We start from the raw sequence: 22,577 nt of genomic DNA, 5'->3' as shown, positions 1-22,577 counted from the left end.
ATCTCCCCCCAACCAATTATTTATTCTTCAAACTTAAATAATGAATTTTCTGGCCCTGGAGGGCGAAGAGGCTGGGTAGAAGAAGCCCAGCTCCTACCATCTGTCCTTGAGCCTGTCTGAGCAATAAGAATCCGTCAGTTTGGGGCACCTGGGTGGCTCAGGGGTTAAGCCTCTGCCTTCAGTTCAGGTCATGATCTCAAGCCCCATATCAGGCTCTCTGCTCAGTGGGAAGTCTGCTTCCCCCTCTCTCTCTGCCTACTTGTGATCTCTCTCTGTCAAATAAATAAATAAAATCTTATTTAAAAAAAAAAAAAAAAGAATCCATCAGTTCTCACCCTAGGGACAGGCTCGGGGGTGTATTTCCAGCAGGTCCTTACCAGCTCTCATCTCATTACATATTCCGGGGTCTGCTGGAGTCTGAGAATGTGGCTTGGGGATTCATCCTGAAAGCAGCATTACTTGGGGAGGATTTGGTGTAGAGAGGGTTGCAAGAGTGGAGAGACACAGGAAGTGACCTGGACAGAAAGGAGAAAGCAGTTGAAACAGTAGAAAAATGCCAGAAAGTTGGAGTCTCAGAGTCTGAGCGTGCTGGTCCCTTGAGTGTGACTCTTTCAACCCTCTGTTTACTCATCCACAGAATGGGATGAAAATAGGTGATACTGGGGCGCCTGGGTGGCTCAGTGGGTAATGCCTCTGCCTTCGGCTCAGGTCATGGTCCCAGGGTCCTGGGATCGAGCCCCGCATCGGGCTCTCTGCTCAGCAGGGAGCCTGCATCCTCCTCTCTCTCTCTCTGCCTGCCTCTCTGCCTACTTGTGATCGCTGTCTGTCAAATAAATAAATAAAATCTTTTTAAAAAAAGAAAATAGGTGATACTGTCCTTCCTCATTCAACAGGGTTAAGGGAGACTTATTAGACACAGAAATACACTCTGTAAACTGTAAGGCTCTGGACCAGTGATGGTTTCTTCAGGGATTAGCTGGAGCAAATACACCACTGAGCTCCCCACGTGTGCCAAGTCACTCCCCAGCCACCAGCCACAGGCCAATTTGGCTCCCACCTACTGAGCCACGGTTCTGTTCTCATCTCTCTCTAGTTACGCTGGTTAAATGTTGACACTGAATATAACTGGTTATAAAGAATGAGGCTTATCTCTAATGAAGGACGAGCTGGCAACACCCATCAAAGTCACAACTAACTCAGCAATTCCACTTTTAGGACTAGATGTGCACAGGCAGGGATGAAATTACATGTACAGGTACATGCACTGCAGTGCTCTTGGTGAGAGCAAAGCATCGGGAAAAAAAGAAAGTTCCCCCACAGGGCACTAGTTAGATCAATTAGGGAACATCCACCCAATGGAACACTGTGAAGGCATTAAAACAAATAAGCTGGCACTGGGTGTATTGATCCAGAAAGATCGCCAACATACACTATAAAAAGAAAAAAACGCAGGCTGCCAAACGCTTCTACCTATCTATCTCCTCTGATGTAAGTAATCAAAGCGACCTATACATATAGGTACCTAATTTGTACGAAAACACAGAGGAAACACAGGGAGAGATGTGGCCAGTTGTCGGAAATGGGCATCTCAGGAGGGACAGTGGGAGAAGGAGACGAGGAGAAACCCATTCTTGTTCCATTTATTTCAGGGATGGTTGCCATTGTTTTGTATGTGAATCTATTGGGGTATTTTCTATGTAATTTTTTAAACTTAGAAGTTATATATATTTTTACACATATATTATTTTTATACTATACACACACACACACACACACACATGTCTTAGAATCTTCCACTGTCTTGGGCTGCCTGGGTGGCTCAGTCGGTTAGGCATCTGCCTTTGGATTGCGTCATGATCCCAGGGTCCTAGGAGCAAACCCCAGGTCGAGCCCCATGTCAGGCTCCCAGGTCATGGGGGAGCCTGCTTCTCCCTCTTCCCCCTGTTTATGCTCTCTCTCTCTCTCAAATAAATAACCTTAAAAAGAAGAAGAAGAAGGAGGAGGAGGAAGAGGAGGAGGGGAAGGGGGAGGAGAAGAAGAAGAAGAAGGAAGAAGAAGAAGAAAAAGAAGAAGAAGAAGAAGAAGGAGGAGGAGGAGGAGGAGGAGAAGGAGAAGAAGAAGAAGAATCTTTCACTGGCACCCTGGCTACTGTTCGAGAAACTTTCTGAGATCATCATCATTGGGTCTCGTGGGTACTTCTTCCTCAGGAGGGAGTCACCAGCATCGTTCCTTGACATGCTCCCTGTGGAAGGACCTAGGCTCCCCTTTCCTAAGCTGGTGCCGCCTCCCCAATGAGGTTCTCTAAGCAGCCCTGAGGTCCATCCTCAAGGACACCATCCCCAGCCCAGGCTTTCTCCTGCCCAGGGACGATCCCCTGAACTTGTTCTCACACCCTCCGTGTGGGGAGGAAGGCAAAACCCAAAACACCTTCATTCCTTCATTCCTTCATTCCTTCAACAAATCATAGTCAGTCGTGAATGAAAGTAGACGAGATTAGAGTCTAGTGCAGACAGACTCTGATCAAACAGCCTTCTCAGTAAACATGAGGTGAGGTCGGTGATGCAGGTTATGGGAGACAGACCCGACAAGGTTCAGAGCAAGGAAAAGGGATGGAGGCTTTTCTCCCACTTTTGCGGAGAGTCTCCCACTCTCCCCACTCCAGTCCTCACTCTCTCCACCCTCGCGGAACTAGAACCTGCTCAGCTGGGGTCTTCAACAGCTGGCCCCAGGGTGCCCCAGGAGTGGAGCTGGGGGAGAAAATGCCAGGCAGGACCCGGGGAGCCTCAGCAGATGAGCTCAAGCCAAAGAGCTCTCCAGAAGGGAAGGGCTGGCCCATCGGGCAGCCTGGTTCCAGAACAGCCATCATCATTAGGCCTTGTTTGCAGGTGCTGACCTCTGCAAGGGTCCTGGCCCCTTTGGGTTTAGAATTGGCAGTTTCACAGTGAGTGCCAGCATCTGGACCACAAAGACTATTCGCGCGCGTGTGTGTGTGTTTATACATACATGCACACTATACACACAGGTCCATGCTCTGTGGCGATTCCTTCCAAACGTACTGGAACAGCCTCAATTTCCCATATTCGGATACCACAAACCATTGAAAGCTCCTGCAGATTCCAATATGGTTATTTATGTAGCACTTCTTTGGTCTTGTTCCAGGAAAAAGGATCTGAGAACCAGCTTGCAGAGCTGTAGATACCTCAGGATTTAAAAATAACAGGCAAGGAGATCAGGGGAAGGGAGAATGAGATGACACGGAAACGTATAGGTCAAGTTCTGGGCACAGGCTGAGGCGGGCCATAGATGTAGCTCAGCATTTCCAAGCGGCCAGAGCTCAGCAGGACAAGGCATGGATTCCCACTCTTCAGACCTGCAGGAATTTCCCCCAAATCCCTCAGAGGATGCAGCGACTCAGAGTCGGGAAGTGGTGGTTTGGCAATACGCGACCGCTTTTGTCAAAACTTACAGGACAGTGCATGTGAGATGCATGCATTTCACTGGGAGCAGATCTTGCCTCGAAGAGAAAAGAGCCCGAAACAAATATAGTTGGTGAGATGCCTATGAAGTGATTAGGGCTATGGGGACCCAGCATTGGCACCTTACTGGGAAGGCATGGGAGAAGCAGAGGAGCTGGCTGGCTGGCCGGCAGAGAGGAGACCGGGATAAAGCAAAGCAAAGTAAAAGAGAGCCTCAGCAGACATTCAGCGGACACACAGTGGGAAATGTGCAATTCCTCCAACTTTCCTGCATGTTTGGACATTTTTATGATAAAAGGTTGGGCACTCCAAGAAGTGAAGTGGACTATGGACATTAACCATCCATACCCAAAGGCAAAAGGCCCTATGTTTTGTTCTCATGGCCCAAGCTAGCAGCCGCCCTCCAAGTCCACACTGTGGGTAGTGAGTGGGGCTCTAGGACGCAGAGGTCCCCTGCAGCGGGGACAGAGGGGCCTGGCCCCTGCAGAGCCCACAGCATGGCAGGATTGGGGCATCTTCCAAACAAACAAAGCCCTCAGATCATGGAAACCCCTGGTCAGCCCACCAGGCACTGTGCCTCACCCAGAACACCCCCCTATGTGGGGTTCAGCCTTGAGAACGTGATAGTGTTGAGGACAAGACCATTTACTGGGGCCTTTCTCCCTGCCGGGCACCGCAGAAAACACGTCTATCATGCCTTTTAACATTTAAGTGATGCTGGGAAGCATGTATCCCCATTTATACATGAAAAAATGGCTCAGAGATGTTCTGGGACGTGTGTGTAACACTCAGCTGCCCGGTGCTGAGCTGAGAAGCAAAGTTAGATTTGCCTCCAGATTCTCTGAGCCTAACCGCTACCCTCTCTGCTCCATGAGCCACTCACCCCAGCCCTTCCACCCTCCTCCCCAACCCCCTCCCCTAGAGGCCTGTCACAGACAACTTGCCTCTCTACTCCAGCCTCCAAAGGAAGTCCGATTTGGGCCCAGAGTGCGCCTTATAAACCAAGCATCCCACTCCTGGCCCTGTGTTCCTGCTCCCCTGGATAGATCTACTCCCTGAGGTGGGCTCTTTCCCCCAACAGTCCCTGGACACACACGTGTATGCGCGCGCGCGCACACACACACACACACACAACCTACTGACGTGCTCCAGCAAAGCAGCCCCACCGTCATCCCTGCAAACCTCCCAACTCCGTCCCGGCATCAGCAGCACTGCTCTGACCAGCTTCCCTGCCTCCTCCGAAGCCCAAATCAAGACAACCTGAAAATAGCCTATCACCTCTTGAATAGAACCCCAGAGCTAAGGAAGACCAGACAACTAGTGGCCAGACTCCTTTGTGGGGTTTTTTGGTTTTTGTTTTCTTTTAAGATTTTTTATCTATCTATTTGACAGACAGAGATCACAAGGAGGCAGAGAGGTAGGCAGAGAGAGAGAGGGGGAAGCAGGCTCCCTGCTGAGCAGAGAGCCTGACTCGGGGCTCGATCCCAGGACTCCGAGATCATGACCCGAGCTGAAGGCAGAGGCTCAACCCACTGAGCCACCTGGGGCCCCTGGACTCCTTTGTTTTTACAGGGGGAAAAACAAAGGCCCAGAGAGGGGCAATGGGTGGCCCAATGTCACACTGCACCTTGATTCCTGGGACTGGTCCCCTCAGGTCAGGGCTGAATAGGCTGAGTTGGGCTGTAGGGCCAGAGGTGGTGGTAGATGGAGTCTATAGACCTCTTTGGAGAGGGAAAAACTGGCCCCTATGGCCAGGGAAGAGAATTGCGAGGCCCTACAGTGCCAGCCAGAGGACCAAGAGAGACCTGTTTTCATTTGTTAGATAGGGAGCCTTGGTCCCAGAGAAAGTCACTGACACTGGATCCCACAGCTACTTCTTGGCTACATGGAGGCAGGGGTCTGTTTTCCTGAATCTCCAGTGTCTTTCCCACTCCAGCCCCTCTGTTAGCTTGGAAGGGTCCTGAGCTATGGGGCAGGCTGAGCTGGGCCTCTCCCATATCCAGACCCAGAGAGGGGCAAGTCCCTTCTTACAAGTCTCAGAGCTTGGGCTCCGTGCTGGATCCTGCAGAGGCTGTTGGCAAAGGGCTCCCACCTCCATAGTCTCCGTTAGGGAGAGAAAAGGAGGAGCTACACGGGTCCAAAGGCCACCTGTCTCTCCCAACACACCTGCTTGCAGCCAGGCCCGGCCCTCAGGGACCTCAGACGCAAAGGCAGGGTCCTGCCCTGGTTGCTGCAGACCTCAGGCTGGACCCAAGCAGCCTGGGACTAGAGGGGGAGGGGATAGGTAGAGAGTCATCCAGCGGTGAGGTGCAGGTCCTTCCAGCCAGAGCCAGGCTCCCAGCTGGTGGAAGGAGAGAGAACAGGAACAGGACAGTAGAGACAGAGCCCCCAAGCAGCCCCAGCCATGCCAGGCTGACCATCTCCTCCAACACAAACACTGAGCCCCTGGCTCTGCAGGAAGGGGGCATTTTTCAGAGATGACATCAGCTCTTAAAGTTTTATGTATCCTGCCTACCTCAGCCCAGCAAGCAGAGTCCCCAGAGCCCTGAGTTCTGTGAGGCAGGCACTAGTCCTGGCACAAATAGCACATCACTGGCCTTGGATGCCACAGCAGACTACCCAGAGGGGAGATGGACACTCAGGTAGCCTGTCCAGAGGCCTGCTCGCCCTGAGGACACAGCTCTGCCTGCTTGGACACTGCATGACAGATACAAGAGTAGAGAAGATACCAGGTTCCCAGTTCCCCAAACATACCTCAGGACCTTTCCTCAGGCTGTTTCCCCTGCCTGTTCCCATGCCTTCCTGGCTCCATGCCACATAACCAACGCCTCTGCAGCCTTCAAGTGTCAGGTTCGATGTCCCCTTCCCTGTGAAGACAGTTGCACCTCCTTGAGACTCTACAGTGTCCTGTCCTTCCTTCCGTTAGAGTCCTTATCTTTGTCCCCCAACCCAGTACGGTGTTTAGAACCACTTTCCCTCCATCCATCCACAGCCTTCCTCCCCCACCAGACCTCGAACCCCCGGAGGGCACAGGCCAAGTCCCATTCCTCTCTGGCAAGAAAGAGATTAATCAACCAAGGTCAAAGAGGCACCCGGTTGACAGAGCCCCGGTGAAGCTCAGTTAAAGGCAGGGGAGCCAGGTGAATGGGATGAAGGCAGTCACAATGGGGGACCCGGGCAGCCAGGATGGGAAGCCAGAGGGGCTGAACCTCCAGGGAGGGTGTTCCAGCAAGCAATCCGGATTAAGCGAGTGAGTGAAGGAATGAATGAAGGGCCCAAACAGAGGAGATAAGGTGGAAAAACCAACTTTACCTTCTGCCACGAGTGGTCTCTGACAGCACGGAGAGGTGGATACAAAGAGGGGGTCTGCAAATGCTAATCCCCACCCCGCCACCCCCACCTCCAGCTTCCCAGGCTACGGTGAGTAGAATGTGGCCCAGCAGGCCGAGAAAGGGTAGGGGGGCCTGGATCCCTGCCCCTCTGCCTTCACAGGGGGCCGACTGGATGTGCCAGGGCCCAGGGCCAAGCTGTCCCTGCAGCTGACTCAGGCGCCACCAGCCAGCTCAGCATTCCTGCCCTCCCCGTTGAATGGGGCTATTGAAGCTCTTTGCAGGGGGAGGTTAGGCCGGTGACCACACCCCCCAACCAGAGCCTTCGCTGCACTGTGGGCTGGGCTCTCAGGGGCAGCATAGGCCCTGGGGGTCAGTCTGAGAGCACTCTGGCTGCCACCGCTGCTCTGGGGTGTCTGGGACACAGGACGATCCCAGGTAACCCAGCTTGGCTGCATTAGAGAGGGAATCCCAGTGGGAGGGCATCGTCCTGACCCTCAGGACTGGAGGCCCTGGGATGGCAACCCTGCTTGTGATCCCCGGCTTGGGGAGAAGTCTGTCCCCCATACCCCCAGCCACAGTGTACCGGTGGGGTGCTTCAGCGGATCTGTGGGTTGCCTTGCCTCCCTCATCAATGGGAGCTGCCCTAAGGCAGAAGCAGTTTCCTCATCCAATCAGGGCCTCTCACAGGCTGGGAAACCCCCACAGACAGGGAGCAGAGGTGGTTTGGAGCCTGGCACATCAGCCCCAGAGCCCACACCCCAAGCCCCATGTTCTTCTCCTCCTTAAGTGCCCAGCATCAGCCTCTGCGGGTAGCTCCTGGGGGAGCAATGGACCAGAGGCCCTAGCTGAGCCAAGGTTGCTCTAGATAACCCTCCCCACCTCCCCTCCTGGCCTTCACCCCCAAACTGAGATCCAGCCCCCCAGTCCTGGCTGTGTGGGCCTCCACCTGTCAGGTGTGCTTTTTCAGGAATGGGGGAGGGCCGGGTGCCATGAAGCCAGTGCGGGTTGTCACACTTTGGTGGGTGCTACTGCTGGTGTCCAGGCTGGGGGCCACCAGGAAGGGAGCCCCAGAAGAGGCCTCCTTCTACTATGGAAGCTTCCCATTTGGTATGTCCATTCCTTTGTTGGTCTATCCGTCTGTTTGTCCGTTTGCCCACCTTGGCTGGCTTGCCAAGGACTTTGGTGTTTTAGTTTCCTGATGGGTAAAATGAGAAAAAGAACTCCACATAGCTGTTTTAATAGAGAAGTTCCTAGCGGATTTTTTTAAACTTACACAGTGAATGTTAATGAGAGCTAAAACTGTACGAATGAAAGCTTTAAATGTGTTAGGTCCTGCCCCGCCCTCCCCCACAGGCTCCCACTCCTGGGGAGACAGGGGCAGGCTTTGGGGAGGGGGCCTGCCCTGTGGCCCAGGAGGCACAGCCCAGAGTCCAGGGACTGGGTGGGGAGTAGGAGGGGGCCCAGGGCCCAGCTCGGGGTCTCTACTTGCAGGCTTCTCCTGGGGTGTGGGCAGTTCCGCCTTCCAGACGGAGGGAGCCTGGGACCAGGATGGGAAAGGGCCCAGCATCTGGGATGCCTTCACGCACAGTGGGAAGGGAAAGGTGCTTGGGGATGAGACAGCAGACGCGGCTTGTGATGGTTACTACAAGGTGCAGGTGAGTGACCGGTGTGTGTTGGGGGGGCACGTGTGTACCCAGCTGAAATGGATGGTGACATAGGAAGGGGTCTGGGGGACAATGTCAATTTGGCACTCTGCTAAGCAGGCCCTATCCCACTGCAGGAAAAACAGGAGGGGCCGTTGGTGCCTGGGGATGGGTGGGCTGAGGGTTCAGGGAAGGATGTGCAAAAAGGAAAGGAAAGCAAGGCCCCACCTGAACGAGGGCCTTAGCCCAAGTGATGGACACCTGAGTGGCTGATACCATGACCCTAGGGTCTATAAGCCACGTGGCCTGAACCCTTGTTCTCTCCTTGTGAATCAGCCCCTGTGGAGGAAGTCCCTCCGCTCAGAACCCACTTTTCCTGTCTGGGCTAACTTCTTGGGGGATTCATCCCCCAAGTTTATTAGGAACACCCCAATGGACATCTCAAAGCACCCTCCTATCCTGCATGTATTTGACCCTTGGCAGGAGAAAGCAGGGCAGGTGCCTTTACCCCTACTGAATAGATGAGGAGCTGCATTAGCCCGGGCCCACAGTGGGACCCACGAACCCCCACCCCAGAGCCCTAGGTGGCTCTGCCCTGCCTCCCACCCCTGTCTGCACAGGAGGATATCGTCCTGCTCAGGGAGCTGCACGTGAGCCACTACAGATTCTCCCTCTCTTGGCCTCGGCTCCTACCTACCGGCGTCCGAGGTAAGACGGGGCAGCCCCTACCAGGCCCAAGCGTGGTCCCTTCTGGCTATGTTGGCTTTGCGGGGACACCACAGAGTGCTGGGGAGGGACAGCAGCCCCAGAACATGGCTACTTTGGCAGCAGCCCTCCCAGGTTCTGCAGGCAGCCGAACACCCATGCCGTCCCCCAGACCCAGAATTGGGCAGACTGGGCACCTTTAGGCCAGAGAAAGACCACAGGGCCAAGGAGCACTGCACTTGGGAAGGTCACGGCCCCTTTTATCTCGCCTTCAGCTGACAAGGTGAACAAGAGGGCAATCAAATTCTATAATGATTTCATCAACGCCCTCCTGAAGAGCAACATTACCCCCATCGTGACCTTGCACCACTGGGATCTCCCACAGGTGAGGCCTGGGGATGGGGAGGGGGTAGCTCAGCAGGGGGCACCTGAGGCTTGCCAAGGTGGGACAAAGGCTGAGGTCTGGACGCAGAGATGGGAGGGAGCCAAGAAATCTGACTCACCCACAGAGGGATGTGGTGCTGATTTCACTGATGTTTGTAAATAGGTGATAAGTGGATTTTGATGTTTTCCCAAAACATTTGGCCTAAAAACAATTCATCAAACTAAGATGAAATCCCTTTTGAGTAAGATGTGATGAAATGGCATAATTAACAAGTCTGTTTGAGCCCCATCACCTGGGCACAGTCCCCCCAGACCAATTAAGTCTCAAGGTCACTGTCAGACATCAGTATTCAAGCACTTCTTCCCTTCACTCAGCAAGGCCTCATGGGATCCCGGCCTACTGGGAGAGGGGTGGTGTAGGTGACCCTCTGTGACACAGGCTGCAAGGGGTCAGAGAGTAGAGAAGAGGCCTCAGGGAGCTGCTGGGGAGAGGATGGGGTCCGGTCAGGTGCTTTGAGGGTTTGGGATGTATGAGGTGGATGGGGTGTTCTGGATGGAGGGAGCACAACCAGGGGGCAGAGAGGGCATGGCAAGTGACTGGATTAAGAGTTTGGGGAGCAGGCAGGAGTGGGAGGGGTAGAGGTAGGAGGTGTGGCTTGGGGCCAGGCCCGGGAGGTCTTGACTACCGAACTGAGGTGACTGGGATCATTCTGTGGGGAGGTGAGCTGCCAGAGACCTCTCTACGTTGGGGTTGGGGCATAGAGCCGACTTTAGGGAGACAAACTGGAGACCACATTCCAGTTTCTTCCCTAGTTAATGGCTTTCACTCACCGGGCCCTTTCGCATGCCCTCAAACCCAGCAGGGAGAGCTCAGTAGGCATTTTCAATGGAATGCTGAATTTGGGGAAAATCCCATCTTCACAAAGCAGATGACTTTGGTCGGAAAAGAGTCCTCCACAGAAGGCAGAACCCACCCTCATAAGAGCTTTTAGGGTCTCCCATTTGCATGGCCCTCAAAATCCTAATCAGAGCTTCCATGTCCCACACCATGTCTTACTTCTTCTGCATGAGTAGTTGAGGTTCTTCTCCCAATAGCAGACCTCTCTGCCTTGGCCCATTTCTTAAATATTCAATCTATCACATTCCTAAGCATGAGAGTCTCAAACTTTCTCTGTTCCCTCCCTCTTGATTGTATATGTCACATAGCCTGACCCCACTGATGTTGCTTCATGGGGCTTCACTGGTCACCATCCTCAGGTTGTAATGCCCAAGAACCTGCATTTGGCTCTCCACTGCCCTCTACAACCTCTGTGGTGGCTATCGCCCTGTTTCTCCCACACTCCGGGCCTATAAACTCCAGAAGTCTTTTCTCCAGACACAGCCCTGGGGTAGCCACCTCCCTCTGCACTCTCTGTCTGCAGCTGCTCCAGGTCAAGTGCGGCGGCTGGCAGAACGTGAGCATGATCAGCTACTTCCGCGATTACGCCGATCTGTGCTTTGAGGCCTTTGGGGACCGGGTGAAGCACTGGGTCACTTTCAGTGACCCTCGGGTAAGCAGGGCCCTTCTCCAGGTGGGAAACGCCCCCTTCCTGGACCAGAGTGCTCCTCCCCGCTTCTCACGGGTGCTGTGGTCCCCACTTTCTGTTGCTGCAGACGATGGCAGAGAAAGGCTATGAGACAGGCCACCATGCTCCAGGCCTGCAGCTCCACGGCACGGGCCTGTACACGGCAGCACACCACATCATTAAGGTAAGTGGGGGTTCCTTCTGGGAGTGAAGCCTGGGTTTGGGGTGGAGGGACAGACCCCAGCATCAGTTCAGCCTGTCCCAAGGCTCTGAGCCTGAGTTCAGTCCTCTGTGGTTCTGGCATATTCCATCGCACCTTGGCATGGTTCCCTTGCATTCCATGAGGCTCTATGGAGGCAGTGCCCGGTCACCCAGTGCTGGACCCCTCCACCGAGATAGTACAGTGACAGCTCTCTAGAGCTGATAGTCCAGTCAAGTGGGTGGAGTGCATGCGTGGGAAAACTTGTCACCTACAGCTCTAAGCAGTCTTGTGAGGAATGGGGACAGGAGGAAGGGGCGGGATGACAGTGAACTAGGGGCTGAAACCTCCAGTGAATGAGCAGCAGTAACTGGGGTTGTGAAGAACAGCAGTAAGAAGGGGTTAGGAGTGCTTGTCCTACAGGGTGGACTTCAAAGGCCCTGGGGTTGTGGAAGGAGAAAGAGTTTGCAAGCAGTAGTAATAAAGAACAAGATGGACACTACCCACGACCGTGAGGTATGTGGGGGAAAACAGTCCCTTCTTGGAAGAGCTGCAGTGGAGATGGTCTTTGGGGCAGCCGAGCTCAGTAAGGGCTCGGAAGGGAAGGAGACAGAAGATGCTTCAGGGTGACTCGTGAGTTACAAGGCCGCTGGGAAGGCTTGAGCAGGTGGAGGGGACTGGGTCACAGTGTAGGACACAGATGAGGATTCGGGTACCTGCGGAGCAGGGATGTGAGGCACGATGCATGGTCCCAATGGACATTCAGCAGAAGGGCAACAATCTGATCAAGCAGGAACAGGGGCCCCTGAGTGACATACTAGACTTTAAAATTCCTGTCAAGGAGAGAACCTCCTCATTCTTTCTCCATTTGGCTTAAGAGTTCCTAAACTGTGAATATTGTTTCTAAGATTTATTCATTTATTTGAGGCGGGGGGAGAGCAGGGGGATGGGCAGAGAGAGAGAATCTCAAGCAGACTCCCCACTGAGCGGAGAGCCCAATGCAGGGCTCCATCACAAGACCCTAAGATCATTACCTTAGCCGAAATCAAGAGTTGGATGCCCAAGTGACTGAGCCACCAGGTGCCCCCTTAACTGTGACTATTTAAAGGGTAGAGCTCTGAAGGCCTCAGTGGGTCACTGATGGAAAGTATGGAGAGAAGGCAGGTCAGCACATTTTGAATTCCATTCTCAAGACTGTTTCAGATGTTTGGTATTTTCCAAACTTCCTGAGCACCTATGGTAAAAGTACTGCCTAGTTACTACAGAAGACAAACAGGAACAAAGCAAGAAACTTTAGCAAAATTCTGTGGAATAAGAAATCACACCAAGGAGCGCCTGGGTGGCTCAGTGGGTTAAAGCCTCTGCCTTCAGCTCAGGTCCCAGGGTCCTGGGATAGAGCCCAGCATCGGGCTCTCTACTCAGCAGGGAGCCTGCTTCCCCCCCTCTCTCTGTCTGCCTCTCTGCCTACTTGTGACCTCTGTCTGTCAAATAAATACATCTTAAAAAAAAAATAAAATAAAATGCTGCCTGCTACCTTGTCTGAGGAAAGCAACTGCATTCTTTAAAAAAAAAAAGAAAAAGAAAAAAAAAGAAATCACACCAAGAGGTAGTTTTGTTTATGCCAGAATTAGACCAAGTTTCTTTACAGAACAGAAAACAGAACTACAAAACAGAAAACAGGTGCCTCTGGAGGTCAGAGGAAGGGAGACAGGGTATCGGTATCATCAAGGCCGGACTCAGGAAAAAGATGGGACTCCATTAACTTGATCTCTCGTCAGAGAGACAGAGGGACAGAGGGAGAGAAAGGCAGGAGAGAAATGTGCCAGTCAGGCACCTTTGATGCACCCCTCCATTTTCAGGCCCACGCCCAAGCCTGGCATTCCTACAACAGCACGTGGCGTGGCAAGCAGCAAGGTGAGCCCCACTGCCCAACCTCTAGGACACAGCCCCAGGGTGGGGGCAGCGCCATTTGCACCTGCCACTCCCTGTCCTTTCTTTTAAGGTCTGGTGGGGATCTCACTAAATTGTGATTGGGGGGAACCCATGGACATCAGTAGCCCCAAGGACATAGAAGCTGCCGAGAGATACCTACAGTTCTGTCTGGGCTGGTTTGCCAACCCCATCTATGCTGGAGACTACCCTCAAGTCATGAAGGACCGGATCGGTGAGTCAAGTCGCATTTTTAAGCTCCAGGCACCAGAACAACAGTGCTGAGCACAAGTGAGGTGATGGAGAGGCGGGGGGATGGAAGAACACACGGGGTCTGGGCAAGGCACTCAAAGGGAGAGCCCAGTCCCGTAGGAACTGAGAATGGCAAATTTGAACTGGGGAGAGCGGAGGAACGACCCCCAGACAAGTCCCCAAACGCGGAGATTGAAAATTTCAGACCCCATTCTCTGGACTTCTCTTTTCTGTTCTGCTCTCCTGTCTCTTTCTCACCACTCCCCTCCCTTACACTTGGAAGTAGGAGAGAGAACTCAAAGACACAGTCTTGGGCAATGCCAGTTCTAGTGTTGGTTCTGTCACTTGAGAAATGCTTTCTGAGCTCTGGTTTCCACATTGTCAGAGAAGAGAATAAAGATGCATAGAGCTTACAGGGCTCTATCCGTTTGGGTGCCTTTAAGTGCCATGTAACAGAAAATGCTAACTAAAATGGCCTGAAAAGTAGGGAATTTATCATCTCAGGTACCAAGTCCAGAAAAGGGTGATTCAGAGCCAGTTAATCCAGCTTTCAGGGATGTCTTTGAAAAACAAGACTCATTCCATCTTTCACTCTGGCACCTTTAGCCAGCCCATCAAACAACTCCCCATTGCCACAAGATGGCTGCAGCAGCTCCAGCATCATATCTTGATACATCAACACCCAGAGGCAGAAAAATGGAAATAGCTTGGTCATACCCATTTTTAAGAACAAGGAAAATCACCCCAGAAAAGAGTCTCCACCCACAACTGACTTACCTTCAAGGGAAGTCCTCCAGGGATGGAACTATCACATATCCCAGAATGTCCTAGACTACTAAGACTAGAGCCTCAGAGGCTGGGGGAGCCAGGACTCTCTAAAGAGGATGAAGAAGAGGGAGAGAAAGCCATGTGACTGTTGATCGGGTGGGCAACCAGCAGTGTCTGGCCATTGGAATCAGAGTATTAGCTCTGTTTACTCAGAGGTAGCAGTCAGCTTCCCCCTATAAAGAGAGACAAAGGTGGCACTCACACAGCAAGGCTATTTTGGATGTTTGACTAAGAACTGTCAACATTCCAAAAAATTCCCTTTCTAAAGAACCCTTTATCAGACTTACCTAGAATAGAAGCAGCAGGTTCTAATTCCAACTCTGCTCTAACCAGTGAGCAACTCTGGGCAACGGGTTTGACGGCATTGGGTGTCATTCTTGTCATGTGAAAATGAACAATCAGACAAATAATCTCTAAAAACCTCTCAGCAATAACCAGTTCTGGGACACCTCTATACACATAAGCTTCAAAGTCCTGAGAATGACATCAAGATGCCCAGGGAAAAGCCCTGAGGATGGGACACAGCCCATCATTCCCACAGCATTCACTCCCGGGCTCCCTGGAGGCCATGGCAGGAGCCACAACAGGATGGCACTAAAGAAGTCAAATTGATTATTTGTCATACAAGAGTTCCTAGGCTTCGGGCCAATTGATTCCAGACCCTGACAATGCCATCTTTGTGGTAATTCAAATGGAAACGGGGCTGAATTTTTCCCAGTACAACGGGGAAAGAAGGATTCTTTGAGCAGGTAATATTTTCTTCTGCTGGAAGTCTTGTATACCAGTTACTTGCAGGCATCTCATAAGCGCCATATATGAACAAACATGATTCTAGACCCGTGTTGTCCAACAGAACTTCCAGCGATGGTGGAAATGTTATCTGTGCCGTCCAGTAGGTTAGCCTTCAGTCACTTGCGTCTATTTAAATTTCAAAGAACTAAAAAATCAGTCCTTCAGTGTGACTGAGGATGCGTCAGCTACTGGCCACATGTAGCCAGTGATTACTGTATTAGTTCAGGGACAACGCCTTGTGGTTTTCAAGTAAAGTAATAACACGCTAGGATCTTAAAGGTATCTAATAACACAAGCTCTTCACTCAGTTAATCTAAACCAATAGCCTCTTTGGAAATATGTTTATGGTTATATTTTAGAACAACTCCTACAGATGTTTCCTATTTTTACTCATTTAAAAGCCCCCCCCCCTTTTCTTTTTGCAGAGATCATAGGAAGGTTTTAGGCATGTTTCAAATTTTTTTAATTACAAGAGCTAACAAGGTGAAAAGTCAAGTTTCCCTCCCTCCCTCTTCCCACTGCTCCCATCCTCCCCAGCAGGAAGCACACTTACCAAGAAGGATTGTGCACGTGTGAGCAAAAACACTGCCGCTCCATGTGTGTACTTGCATCTTTCACTGAAAACATGGATCTTGGCTTCTTTCCAAGTTGTTATATAAAGGGCTGCATCAGTCATTTCTCTTGACTGCAGTGTTGTACGGAAGAATATCTGACTATTTAACCAGTCTCTCCTCATAGACGTTTGGGTTGTTTCCAATTTTTTGCTACTTAATCTACAGTGAAGGTCCTGGTACACACATCCTTTTACACATGCAAGTAAAACATAGGATAAACAGAGCTAGGAAATAATACAGGAATCCAACCCCATTTTTTTCCATATAGCTCCAAAGTTGTAGGCAAACCATTTACTGAGTCCTCTATGGAAATACAACTTTCAAGCAACATGAGCTTTTAACACCGTGAATAGTATTCAAATGTCAAAATTCCAGATAAAAAGGCTAAGGTTATGTTTTTCATACAAACCAATCCCAAAGCCCGAGATCTGGGTAAGAGTTCTTACGTCAACATGCCAGTATCGTCGTGGTACAGAACAGCAAAAGGATTGTGAGAAAGCCAAACTCTATTAAACTCCATTTTTCTCTCTCAATAGGGAAAAAAAGTGCAGAGCAAGGCCTGGATATGTCAAGGTTACCAGTGTTCTCACTCCAGGAAAAGAGCTACATTAAAGGCACATCTGATTTCTTGGGATTAGGCCATTATACTACTCGGTACATCACAGAAAGGAACTACCCCTCCCGCCAGGGGCCCAGCTACCAGAATGATCGTGACTTAGTAGAACTGGTTGACCCCAACTGGCCTGATCTGGGGTCAAAGTGGCTGTATTCTGTGCCATGGGGATTTCGGAGGCTCCTCCACTTCGCTCAGGTGATGATCACGTGAAGCTATTTAATGAACGTTTTTTTTCCTTTAAAGATTTTATCTGAAAAGAATGAGAGAGTGTGTGATTGTGTGTGTGTGTGAGTACGTGTGCGCATGCAAGCATGCACTAGGGGAGGGGAGGGAGAGGGATAAGCAGACTCCCTACAGAGCTGACATGGGGTTCTATTTCACGATCCAAAGACCCGAAAACCTTGACCCCAGCTGAAATCAAGAGTTGGACCCCTAACTGACTGAGCCACCCAGGTACCTCTAATGAACATTTCTGACCTCAAATCATGAGCTTAGGCTCAGATGCCTATGTTTAAGTTGTTGTTGTTGTTGTTTTTTAAGATTTTATTTATTTATTTGACATACAGAGATCACAAATAGGCAGAGAGGCAGGCAGAGAGAGAGAGGGAAGCAGGCTCCCCGCAGAGCAGAAAGCCTGATATGGGGCTCGATCCCAGGACCCTGGGATCACGACCTGAGCAGAAGGAAGAGGCTTTAACCCACTGCGTCACCCAGGCGCCCCCTTTTTAAAGTTTTTAATTCCAGTTAGGTGTTTACCTTTTAAAGTCAAACTCAGTCACCTCCACTTCAGAGGCTCCTAGATATAGGCTTTAGGGACTAATGCTGGCTATGAGTAACCACCTCAATGGGTAGAACCATAGCTACAAATTCTCATCCCACAGTTATTTGGCTGCCCTTCTCACTTGAAATGAACTATGTGGGAAAAAATAAGCCCTGAAGTATATTTTCTCTATAATGATGCTGATTCAATGAGAAATGTAGTCTTTCGTACTTGCTCCTGTCTACATTCACCTCCAAATAAATGTGTGAACTGGAACTTACTGAACGCTAAATACACACAATTCAAATATGGCGGCTTAAATAATCCACTCTCCTATGTGCCCCAGACTCGGAAACCCACATGTAGGGTAGAATTTTTAAGATATTCCTATGACTCACTTCCAGACTCAATACGGCAATCCTCCCATCTATGTGACAGAAAACGGTGCGTCTCAAAAGTTACACTGTACGCAATTATGTGATGAGTGGAGAATTCAGTACCTTAAGGGCTACATAAATGAAATGCTAAAAGGTGAGCTGCAAACCAAGACTGTCTTCACATATTTTCTACTTAACTTGGACAGAATTTGGTAATAGCCATGATTGACTGAAGCTTATTTCTGAATCTCCTAAGTACATTAAAAATTATCTTTACAATGTTATTTTTCCAAGTAAGTGAAACATATTAAAAAATGGAACAAAATGTCTTTCAGCTATAAAAGATGGTGTTAATATAAAAGGGTATACTTCTTGGTCTCTGTTGGATAAGTTTGAATGGGAGAAAGGATACTCAGATAGATACGGATTCTACTATGTCGAATTTAACAACAGAAATAAGCCACGCTACCCAAAGGCGTCAGTTCAATATTACAAGAAGATTATCACTGCCAATGGGTTTCCCAACCCAAGAGAGGTAGGACTAATTATTGATGTTACTTTTTCTAGATTTTTTTAAAAAAATCTCTGCCCTATTAGAGGGGGCTAGAACTCACGACCCCAAGATCGAGAGTCAGGTCCTTTTCTGTCTGAGCCAGGCCAGTGCCCCTCACTGGTTCTAGATTTTTGAAGAGCTAAGCAGCTTGGGGTGTGCAGCGTAGCAAACCTCTCGGCTCCGTGGAGGAGGACAGGGGTTTGTGGGAACACGTCCCTTACGACTTTTCCCCTAACTTGTGCCACTTCTTTGCTCATTTGTTTAGAATGTGGTAAATATTCCTTAAATTTCAGTCCTCACTTCAAATTCAATCCCTAACTTGCAGAGCATGAAGGACACACTGGAGTTATGTATAAGTCCTATTTGTTTTAGGTTATGAGGGTCAGGTTAACTAGACACTTCTAGTTAAATGTTATTTTAAATGTTATATCTTAATGCAAACAAATACTGCCTACTTACTCTTCAACATCCATGGAAAGAGAAGAGGTAAATTAAATGTATAATGACCATAACTTTCAATTCTTTTCCCACTAGTTCCAAAATGATATTAAAAATAATCAAACTTAGAATTAATAATCCTTTACAACATACCAAACATTTTCAGTCACCTATAAATTTTTCCATCCGTTCTCTATGTTGCTATTGATGGTAGGGAATAAAAAGCCTAATTTAGAATGTCTCAATAAAGACAATTTCTAAAAATAAATCTCACTTATTTACCAACACCCTTTGAGGATGAGCCCAGGGGCACCATAAATGAACAGTGACTCATAGGCTTTCAGCAGTTTGGCACTTCTAGAAAAGGGCTATATTCTAATCTCTTCAAGAATAAAGACCAGTTTGGTTGTTTATTTTGACTCCCTCACAATGATGCACATAGGCATTTAATAAATATTAACCAATTTAAACTCTTTTAATAAAATTCTTTATTTCAAAATTCTTGAAATTCTTGAACTCAAAATTCAAAATTCTTTTAAATAAATTCTTTATTTCAAAAATTATTTGGAACAGCAAAAATTAGTCTAAGATGACATTACTTATCTAGTGGGTTTTTATTAGGTGGAAAGCTGGTACCTCAAAGCCTTGGAAACTTGTTCTATCAACAACCAGATGCTTGCTGCAGGTGAGTATATTTTAATTTCTCCCTCTGATAATTAAGGAACATAATTATACCTATAAAGATATTACCAAAACCTCAAAATGTGGATCTATCCAAAGTTGATCATTCCAAAACATACAATTAAAAATGAATTTATTCCCTCACTTTGAAACAATGTCAGATTTCTGTTTTATAAGCATTTCAAACAACATTTTAAAAATCTACCACAAAAGAGAAATATTTTATCCATCCTCGTTTTATTCTTTCTGAATCATACAGTCAGTTTATAAACCCATTTTTGTTATAGTGGGCTTTGTGGAAGGAGGGAAAAATGCAACCATATTTGAATAAAGAAAAGGCAAAGAACACTCCAGATACGATATTCTCTCATCCAGAAAGTAATTACTGAGCACTCACTATTAGCTAGGGGGTGTTTTAAGCTCAGCAATAAACTAAACAAAGTTCTTGACCTTACAGAAGCAAGGTTTCTTGTGCAACAGGATCAACAAGGCTCAGAGATGTAGAGGAACAAAGATGCTTCTACACACCAACGAATGCCAGCACACAGCATTTATTTCTTTGAATTCTGTCTTTCCCTAAGAGCAATCAGAGAAATGTACTTCCTGTTTTAACAAACAGGAACACGTTTGTTAATGTGGTATGTTAATCTTTAATGTGGTATCAGAGGTGGAAAATGCTAGATGAAACAAATCCTACCAATTCAGCTATTTTTTTTTTCTTTTTCCAGCTGAGCTATTTTTTTTATAGGCCAATTTTACAGGCCACTACCATGCCCTGCTCTCATCTAAATAACCAGGTAATAGCAAGGATGCATATTCCTTTAAACCAAAATAAACTTATATTTTATTACCTACACACATGATGTGGAATCTACTGCTGAGTCTATGAATTCTGTGGGACCAGGGCCTCATGCCTTATTTATTATGGTAGCCAGGGTGCCAGGCACAAAACCTGAAAGTAGAAACTACATAAATGTCCACTACTATAATCATGTACATGAACACTGCCCATTGTTCAACTCTTTGAGATTATTACTTAACTACATAAGAGTTGCCACACAAATTTTCAATATGGAAACTCCTACACCTCTTAAGTTACACAGTGACATCTTTGAAGGGTTAGAGATGCTTCCCAAGGATTTTCTTTCAAAAACCCTCCACAGTGAAAATCATAGAAACCAGGGAACATGCTTTTTAATATCTTCACATGAATTTATGGTAAGTATAACATACCGTTAGGCTTTATTCCAATACCTCTGGAAGAACCAAATGTAGGCATTCTTTAGCCCACACTTTGTGAAATATTTTATAAAGCCCTCACATATTTTTAAGAACATTTAATTCACCATGTTCTCTTTTGGAGCAAGTGAGGATAATTAGAAAGCTTGATGATGCCATTTTCCAAATTTTTGCAAGTATGGTTGAATCTTTCAGGATGAGGCTATATTCGCTGAAATGATGACCTGCTCATTTGTTGTGTTCTCCCTCCTGTTTCAGAGCCTCTACTAAGTCACATGCAGATGGTGACAGAGATCGTGGTACCTACAGTTTGCACCCTGTGCATACTAATATCTGCTGTTCTCCTGCTGCTCCTGCTTCGGGGACAGAGCTGAGAGAGGGTTGCCCATTCTGCAGATTCATCTTTCATCAGGAATCTTCAGGATCTTCCTCCTTTCTCTGCTTTGAAGGTTTATATACGATTCTGTTTTCAGGCTTTGTGATAAAAAAATTTTTTTTGGTCTTGTGCTGGGATTTAAAAATTAGAAAATAAAAAGAAGCAAAAATGAAATAAAGACCATCTGTCAAAGTCAATGTTAGTATTTTGCTGTTATGCATCTATTTTCACTTTGCAAAAAAGGAATCCTAGCACACAAACTGTTTTTGATACTTGGTATTTTTTTCCTTCTAAAACTCTATTCAGAGGCGCCTGGGTGGCTTGGTCAGTTAGGCATCCAACCCTTGATTTTGACTCAGGTCATGATCTCAGGGTCCTGGGGATCAAGCCCTGCTACAGGCTCCTTAATCAGCACAATGTCTACTTATTTCCCTCTTCCTCTGCCCCTTGCCCTGCTCATGCTCTCTTGCAAATGAATAAATCTTTAAAAAAATAAATAAAAATAAAAATCTCTCCAGAAACATTACTTTAATGTGAAAATAACTGTCAACCTCGCACTGTCCTACACACAATGGACACAGTCATTCATCTACAGATAACAATCCCTTCAGGTTCTAAATTCTATCGAGCAACTAGGAAAATGCATTAGGTGGGTACCAAGTAAGTGAACACGTATACTTTCCTGAGATAAATTTTCTTACGCTAAACTCAATTAACCTCAGTGAAATATCTCAAAGAAATATATTTAATCTCTTTTCTGTAATTATATATTCAGGGTTTTTAAATAAATGTCCATTTTATTCTTTAATTATGCTAAAATGCAGAAGTTAAATAACACCTATTTATTTGGGGTTCAAACATGGCTTAAGAAAGAATGATATTAAGCATTTTATTCATTACCTGATTCTACTGTTTCTAAAACACAAAAACAGTAAGACAGTAGAAAATGCTATTGCATTCATTCTCTTGGTTAATACTGTCTCAAACATTTTAAAAAATGGTATTTACATCTGGGGCTTTAGTGCTACAATCGGGCTGGGGTAAAACTGTTTTGTTCTTTTGAAAATTTTATTTAAGTTCTACTTAATTAACACACAGTGCAATATTGGTTTCAGGGGTAAAATCTGGTGACTCATCACTTACATATAACACCCTGTGCTCAACAAAACAAGTGTCCTACTTAATGCCCATCACCCATCGAGCCCACCCCCGACGCAACTCCCTCCATCAATCTCAGTTTGTTCTCTAATGTTAAGAGTCTCTCCTGGTTTGCTTCCCTCTCTCTATTTTCCCCCACCCCATATGCTCATCCGTTTTTGTTCTTAAATTCCACGTAGGAGTAAAATCATATGGCACTTGTCTTTCTCTGACTGATGGATTTCACTTAGCATAACATAATCTAGCTCCATCCACGTCATTGCAAATGCCAAGAATTCATTGTTTTTGATAGCTGAGTAATGATCTATTATATATAGATATCATATCTTCTTTAACCATTCATCAGTCGATGGACACTTGAGCTCTTTCCATGCTTTGGCTATAGTCGATAATGCTGCCATAAAATAGGGGAGTGCTGGGTAAAATTATTTTTAACAGAACTTGGCTTTCAATGTCAAACTGACAGGCTCGTTCAGGGTTTTTCTCTCCTATCATTTTTGAAATCAAACTCTCTACCACATATACAGATTTAAAATGCAAAGATATTACCACTCAAAAAATTGTTTTTATTTCTCTGGTTTTAGGATTAACCTGACCTATTCAGTTGACTACAGAAAGCAGAAAGGAAATTACAGACTTGCGTTGCTCAATAACATCTGG

At 47.7% G+C, this 22,577-nt stretch overlaps 2 protein-coding genes and 1 long non-coding RNA gene across 10 annotated transcripts in view; 1 reads left to right on the top strand and 2 right to left on the bottom strand.

Annotated features, from left to right (window-relative positions):
- Positions 1 to 7,043, bottom strand: part of LOC131835961 (uncharacterized) — a 41,709-nt gene extending 34,666 nt beyond the window's left edge. The window contains exons 1-2 of the long non-coding RNA XR_009355429.1: positions 6,789 to 7,043; positions 6,231 to 6,343 (exon numbers count right to left, since the gene is read on the bottom strand). This is a non-coding gene — a long non-coding RNA (uncharacterized LOC131835961). The remainder of the gene's footprint in view (positions 1 to 6,230; positions 6,344 to 6,788) is intronic.
- Positions 7,044 to 7,143: 100 nt separating this feature from the next.
- LCTL (lactase like) lies at positions 7,144 to 20,943 on the top strand. Of its 5 annotated transcripts, XM_059180879.1 has the most exons (14): positions 7,144 to 7,243; positions 7,776 to 7,915; positions 8,300 to 8,463; positions 9,072 to 9,159; positions 9,432 to 9,541; positions 10,962 to 11,090; positions 11,194 to 11,289; positions 13,164 to 13,218; positions 13,307 to 13,468; positions 16,256 to 16,530; positions 17,500 to 17,626; positions 17,808 to 18,007; positions 19,085 to 19,148; positions 20,642 to 20,775. In XM_059180879.1, the coding sequence occupies exons 2-14, from the start codon at positions 7,798 to 7,800 to the stop codon at positions 20,755 to 20,757; spliced, it is 1,704 nt and encodes a 567-aa protein (XP_059036862.1). In that variant the 5' UTR covers positions 7,144 to 7,243; positions 7,776 to 7,797; the 3' UTR covers positions 20,758 to 20,775. The 5 variants fall into 5 exon arrangements, with proteins under 5 accessions (XP_059036862.1, XP_059036863.1, XP_059036866.1 ...); XM_059180880.1 differs by lacking the exon at positions 17,808 to 18,007 and having other exon boundaries at positions 20,642 to 20,943; XM_059180883.1 differs by lacking the exon at positions 7,776 to 7,915.
- Positions 19,363 to 22,577, bottom strand: part of ZWILCH (zwilch kinetochore protein) — a 38,404-nt gene continuing 35,189 nt past the window's right edge. For 3 of the 4 annotated variants that reach the window (XM_059180878.1, XM_059180875.1, XM_059180877.1), the window contains one exon: positions 19,363 to 20,890. The gene's annotated coding sequence lies outside the window, so the exon portion shown is untranslated. The remainder of the gene's footprint in view (positions 20,891 to 22,577) is intronic. The other variant, XM_059180876.1, reaches the window with a different exon arrangement.

The sequence above is a fragment of the Mustela lutreola genome, chromosome 7 (assembly GCF_030435805.1).
Source record: "Mustela lutreola isolate mMusLut2 chromosome 7, mMusLut2.pri, whole genome shotgun sequence".
NCBI classification, from domain to species: Eukaryota; Metazoa; Chordata; class Mammalia; order Carnivora; family Mustelidae; genus Mustela; species Mustela lutreola.
Note: the sequence above shows the minus strand (reverse complement) of the source record. Positions and strands in the feature narration are given on the sequence as shown.